At 42.0% G+C, this 6715-nt stretch overlaps 1 protein-coding gene across 1 annotated transcript; it reads left to right on the forward strand.

Moving 5' to 3' along the window:
• The first annotated feature begins 1231 nt into the window (after positions 1–1231).
• Positions 1232–6295, forward strand: LOC120048664 (C-X-C chemokine receptor type 3-like). The gene is made up of 3 exons (XM_038994774.1): positions 1232–1291; positions 4438–4836; positions 5020–6295. Exons 1-3 carry the CDS (start codon positions 1289–1291, stop codon positions 5794–5796), a joined length of 1179 nt encoding a protein of 392 aa, XP_038850702.1. The 5' UTR covers positions 1232–1288; the 3' UTR covers positions 5797–6295.
• Positions 6296–6715: the final 420 nt, after the last annotated feature.

A 6715-nucleotide genomic window follows, 5' to 3' on the forward strand; every position in this document is an offset into this window, starting at 1 on the left:
GTGCGAGAGACAGGTGATGTGGTTTGATGGCTTCGGTGGGGATCACAACATGAAAGAAAGTAGTAGAAAAAGGATGTAAAGAGGGTTAGAAAGTAAGATAAGTTGAAATCAAGATAAAGAACATTTGGTTCATTCATAATGAAAACCTTAGAGATCACAATGTCATAATACTAGTTCCGCATTTAAGATGCCATATGTCCGTGGCAGAGTTATTGCAAATTATATATCTCTTTTTTCATGGGCCTAATGGGAAAGACTTATTTTAACTGTCAAAATGTATGACCTTTTAATGTGGCATGAACACAACCAGTCATAATGTTTTAATCTAATTGTCAGAACAGCTACCTGCTCAAATTTGTCTACTCCAAAATCATTCCAGCATCCAAACAGTGCACTGTGTGCACCTGCCATTTGATGAATGGAAAGACACAATTGTTACAAATTGCTAAAAAGTCACATTTGACGATTGCTATTAGGTTCACACTTTTGTTGCCTGAATTAATTGATGCATCTTGCTGATAAATTTTCATTTTTTGAAAAAAGAAAACTCAAGACACCTGAAAAAGGGCTGAAATACGTGACTGTCCCAGGATGAAAAGTGCAGCTACATGGGAAAATGTAGAAACTATGACAGAGAGTTGGGAGTGTTCGTTTCATTTGGAATAAGATTAGATTTTCATATTTACCACTGTAGCAGTACAAAATTGCATCTTAAACAAATTGGACAATGGTTAAATTAGCAGTAATTACTTAGAGACCCCCCAAAGTTTGACTTTTGTTGCATTTAAGGGTGCTTATCTCTCATTCAGGGGGGTTTAGTCCCCCGTAATTCACACTCTGGGGTAGGTGGAGTCTGTTCAGTGTGACTGTGGTTAATTGTGCCAACCTCAGCACAGGATCTTATCATCCTTCACCTTTGTGCAAGCCAACAATGTTAAACAATTTTTTTTCTCATCTCTCTTCTTTTTGTTATGGCGTCCAACAATGTGTTTTAATTAATAACACATTCGTTACAAACAACAGGAAAACAAGGCATGGAATATAATGAATACAAATTAATGCTCATTCACAAATAAATCTGATACAAATCTGTGATCAACATTGAGCCTGTAGAAGTATTACAAATGAATAAATATTGCATATGAATACCTTTGAGTTTATTTCCTGTCTCCTGGTTCCTCCCCATTTACTGAAAATAGCAGTTCTGTTTGACATCATGCTCACAACGCGGCAGCCCATCATCTCTGTGGAAACTGATTGATTGACTGCATCAATACCATTCAAAGGCATGGTAAGTGTCCCGATATACACATATTCCAACTGCATATACAAAATACTCACTATCACATTGAATAACAACATTGATTTTGTACAAATGGGTACAGGTTTATTTTATTTGTCTATTGCTTTAAAAAAATAAGTTGGGAGCATTAATGGTATTATAAGCAATTTTATATTACTTTTCATAATGCACATTGTTAATAACAATAGGCTTTCAATTAGTTAAATGCACTGAAAAAAAAATCTAAATTTGAATCAGACCTAAGAGAAGCACCTTAACATTAAGTGTAGGTGTGAACAGTCTTTGAATGAGTCAAATTGAATCGTCTGAAAATACCGAAACCCAGAAGTTATTGACATTTGACAACTCCGATAGGGCTTTAGATAGTGTCCCCACATCGCATTTAGCATGTTTCACAGGTGCAGTGCAGGGTATATAATATGTGTGAAAAGAAAGACAGTACCCACACATTTTGTTAAGATGTTCAGATGTTCCACAATAACGCACCAATATTTTGACTCACAGTTGCATTATTGGGGTGCATCTGAAAATATTGTGACTATATTCTCCTTCCTTCTCATAGTATGTTTTGGACATCTAACCCCTTTTAAACATTGTGTGAGCTACAGACTTCTGGGTTGTATTATTAGATTTGTTTATAGATAGATACCAACCATTAACAAGGGTTGAGTGGCATTTGTGAGACAAGGGTGGACCCCTGGTCTTTTTACAAAAATGTATGTAAAAGCTATCTATGAAAAACTGAAACTCTCACAAACACACACATGTAACATGTTTTGCAGTATGATGCTCACAAGCTACACAAGAGTCGTTAAAACATAAGGGGTTCTTCTACATAGAAGATCATAGTGAATCCCAGGACATAGTGTCTATAATACTGTAATAAGCTAACATAGTTGCTGTCAAACTCCAACAGTTGTCACTGACTAGTTGGATATTAATTTCCCAGTGAGCAAACATTCCGTACTTATAGCATTCATTAAAATTCATTTTTCATGTGTTTTTTTTTGCTTTAGCAGAGTTTAAAAATGTGTTTGTGTAATTGTTTATGTCAAATAGTTTTGTGTTGTACTTACAGCCCTGGTTGTCCTGAAAATAAAATGTTAAAACATTTAATTGTGGGGCTAAATATAAGGACTGGACATGCAGATAAAAGCCGATTTTTGTTGGGGTCTCTGGACTGATAGGGTTAACTGAAGACGATGTTGGCGATGAAACTACAGAAAGCCATTCATATCCAATGGAAGAGAAGCAAAGTGGGCAGCTTTCCCAAACTTTGGTTCCGCCCTGTTCAGACTCCATCACCCATGCTCGCATCGCCCAACGGTCCCCTCGCCCACTTCACTTCCCTTCATTGAAAATGTATGGGGCTCCGGTTGTGTTATGTGGAAATGCACTATAATGGCTGTTGATACCTAGCACTACCTAGCCTGCTTGCTAGCACCAAAATCAGGGTGAAGCTAGTGTGGCTATGCAAATGATCATGTTATGTGTAAGTTCACTACAAGGAAATTAGATCAAGTGTTAACCAGTGATAGTGACACCTGCATAGCTGTTGTTTTGGTGGTGTTCAAATCAAGTAACATTTTATTGGTCACATGCAGATGTTAATGCGAGTGTAGCGAAATGCTTGTTCTTGTAATTCCGACTATGCAGTAATATCTAACAAGTAATCTAACAAATTCACAACAACAACCTTATACACACAAATACACACAAATGTAAAGGGATGAATAAGTATGTACATGTAAATATATGGATGAGCGATGGCCGTGCGGCATAGGCAAGATGCAGTAGATGGTGTAGAATACAGTATATACTGTACATATGAGATGAGTAATGTAGGATACGTAAACATTATTAAAGTGGCGTTATTTATAGTGACTAGTGATACATTTATTAAGTCTGTTTATTTAAGTGGCCAGAGATTTGAGTCTGTATGTAGGCAGCAGCCTCTCTATGTTAGTGATGGCTGTTTAACAGACTGATGGCCTTGATATAGAAGCTGTTTTTCAGCCTCTCGCTCCCAGCTTTGATGCACCTGTACTGACCTCGCCTTCTGGATGATAGCGGGGTGAGCAGGCAGTGGCTCGGGTGGTTGTTGTCCTTGAGGATCTTTTTGGTCTTCCTGTGACATCGGGTGCTGTAGGTGTCCTGGAGGGCAGGTAGTTTGCCCCCGGTGATGTGTTGTGAAGGCCGCACTAACCTCTGGTGAGCCTTGTGGTTGAGGGCGGTGCAATTGCCGTACCAGGCGGTGATACAGCCCGACAGGATGCTCTCGATTGTGCATCTGTAAAAGTTTCTTCAGCCTCCTGAGGTTGAAGAGGCGCTGTTGCGCCTTCTTCACCGCGCTGTCTGTGTGGGTGGACCATTTCAGTTTGTCCGTGACGTGTACGCCGAGGAACTTTAAACTTATGACCTTCTCCACTACTGTCCCATCGATGTGGATGGCGGGGTGCTCCCTCTGCTGTTCTCACTTCGGCTCTTCTATAGTAATGGCGTCTTTTTGTAAGCACTAACTCCGCCATGGCCAAAGCATACGGAAATGTTTTTATTTATTTGGTGGGGGGTAGGGGGGGGGGGGGGGGGGGGTTGGTTAGATCTTATATGTTTTGTTCTATGAGATCATCTTCATCAGTTAACATCACTTTTGTGAATTCTGAAGAATTTATGTAATACAAACAAACAAATAAAGACATTTTTTTCCGAAAAGTCATGTTAACTGTTAGATATTATCTCATAGAACAAAAGGTATAAGATCTCTGTACCTTATTTTCGGCGTTTATCCCAAAACCCCATTCTTTCCCCATTAATTTCCCCCATAGGAATGGCTGAACGAACCAAAGGCAACTAATTTCTGTATCAGTCAGTAGACAGCGCCCCCTTGGGTGCACAATGGAGCCGTCTGTATGATCATTTGTCATAAATATATAATCATCTGAATTACAGTCCCAGTCATCTGAAAATATATTTGTCACACATATATCATACTAAAGCCACATAAATCCTACTGGTGAAACACTCCAGGAAAAACAATACTTTTGGCACTTTTTCTGACATTGCATTTTACTCACACACCGTGAAGCCTAAATCAAACTGAATGTAAAACTGAATTTGTTCTGTTTCCTTTACAGGAATCTTTCACGGCCAATGGTGAGAAATTTACAATTAACATATCTGTCATTGACCTCGAATATTATTTTGACAAGGAGTATAGTAACTACACCGATACCAGTGACACGTGCTGTTCTACTGGGGAGGTGTGCAGCTTGGAGGAGGGTATGAGATTTGATGCTGTGTTCCTGCCCGTGTTCTACTCCCTGACACTGGTTCTGGGGCTGCTGGGTAACGGGTTGGTCCTGTTGGTTCTGGTCCAGAGGAGGCGTGGCTGGAGCGTGACGGACACCTTCATCCTGCACCTCTGTGTGGCTGACATCCTGCTGCTCCTCACTCTGCCCTTTTGGGCTGCTCAGGCCGCTGGGGAATGGAGCTTCGGGACCCCCCTCTGCAAGATCACTGGAGCCATATTCACAGTAAGGGGGGTGGAGAGGAGGGGCTGGTCTGGGAAGCAAGAGTATACGTATCTGTAATAACACATAAATAAACTGCAACGAAATTGTTATCAAGATACCCAATTACAGCAGTAGTCTTTGTCTGAACCTTGTAACAGTTGTATAACAGTCATGTTTCCCTCTGTCTCGGTGTCTCTGTCTCAGATCAACTTTTACTGTGGCATCTTCCTGCTGGCCTGCATCAGTCTGGACCGCTACCTGTCCGTGGTCCACGCGGTCCAGATGTACTCTCGCAGGAAGCCCTGGATGGTGCAGGCCAGCTGCCTGTCCGTGTGGCTCCTCTCCATCCTCCTCTCCATCCCCGACTGGCACTTCCTGGAGTCTGTGAGGGACACCAGACGAGACAAACAGGAGTGTGTCCACAACTACCCGTCTCTCTCCCAGTCTGGGTTTGACTGGCGCCTGGCCTCCCGCCTGCTCTACCACATTGTGGGCTTCCTCCTCCCATCTGCCGTGCTGCTCTTCTGCTACTCCTGCATCCTGCTGCAGCTGCAGCGTGGCTCCCAGGGCCTCCAGAAGCAGAGGGCCATCCGGGTCATCCTGGTGTTGGTGCTGGTCTTCTTCCTCTGCTGGACGCCCTACAACATCACCCTAATGGTGGACACCTTTCAGGGGAGGCCTGGGGAGCCTGTTTCTGGGTCCTGTGAGAACAGGAGGACAGCTCTGGAGAACACTCTGGTGGTTACGTTCGCTCTAGCCTGCCTGCACGCTTGCCTCAACCCAGTGCTCCATCTCGGCCTGTGTAGAAACTTCCGGCGACACGTGCTGGATATGGTGAGGTGTGTTGAGGTGGTGCAGAACGATCCGAAACTCTCACTATGGGATTCAGGTGTGGTTGAAGACTCACCTGACCAAGCAGAGGAGATGGGGACGTTGAACCCAATGACAACCATAGGACAGGTACAGTCCACCCAGAGCTGATGGGTAGGAAGAGGATCCTAATGACTAATATAGTATGTCTTCCTGCCTTGAGGGGAAGTTGTATGGGTCATGGGTCTGGGGATTGGTGGATGACTGTGACCTGGGTCATGAGAGAAAGACATGCATAGTAGAAAGTCCCTTATGAGGACTGCTTTCTTTGAATTGCACTTTAATGGAAAACGCTCTAAATGTATAAATGTATATTTGTATAAAGTCAGTGGGTTGTCTGATCTTCACGTTTTGTTTTACCTATCGATGTCGTCCGGCTCTGGAGAATCTGTTGGAAAGATTCATGCATTAGTTATTCAAACCTATATCTATTGTATTATTATTATTACAGAGCACTTCACTGAATGTAATGGATTTTAGAGTAAACAACGTTCTCAGCAGACACATACATCATACATTTAGATTGTTACACTCCCCTACATATTTATTTGGAAAGTGAAGCTAAAACTTTTTATGTGGCTCTATACTGCAGCATTTTGGATTTGAAATCAAATGTTTTATATTTGTCACGTTCGTTATAGTGATGAGACCAAAGCGCAGCGTGATTTGAGTACATCTTCTTTAATAAAGAAAGAACACTGAACGAACTATACAAAAACAAAAACAAAATGCTCCTTTTTATACGCTGACAGTTGTCCAGAGACACTCTTCCGTTCTGTTTGACAGTTTACCTTTATTGTTTGTAGATTTGTTGACGCCAACACAAAACTTCAGTTTGTAAACAGGTAAAATGTGCCTTTTTGGAGAGCCATCGCCTACAGTTCTAACTGTAACCTTCCTTCCTCAATGGAGTGGGTGTGTGTATTGTGCGCAACGTTCTTCTTCGATGACGTTTAAAGGCGGTTGCCATCCAATAAATGTTGCATTACCGCCACCTACTAGACTGGAGTACAACTCCCTTATACTTTCC

This window comes from Salvelinus namaycush, chromosome 5 (assembly GCF_016432855.1).
Source record: "Salvelinus namaycush isolate Seneca chromosome 5, SaNama_1.0, whole genome shotgun sequence".
Classification (NCBI taxonomy): domain Eukaryota; kingdom Metazoa; phylum Chordata; class Actinopteri; order Salmoniformes; family Salmonidae; genus Salvelinus; species Salvelinus namaycush.

Excerpts from the sequence above, each read along its gene's own strand:
- LOC120048664 (XM_038994774.1), top strand. Across the intron at positions 4,837-5,019 it reads TCACTGGAGCCATATTCACA|ATCAACTTTTACTGTGGCAT; the intron begins GTAAGGGGGGTG and ends TCTCTGTCTCAG.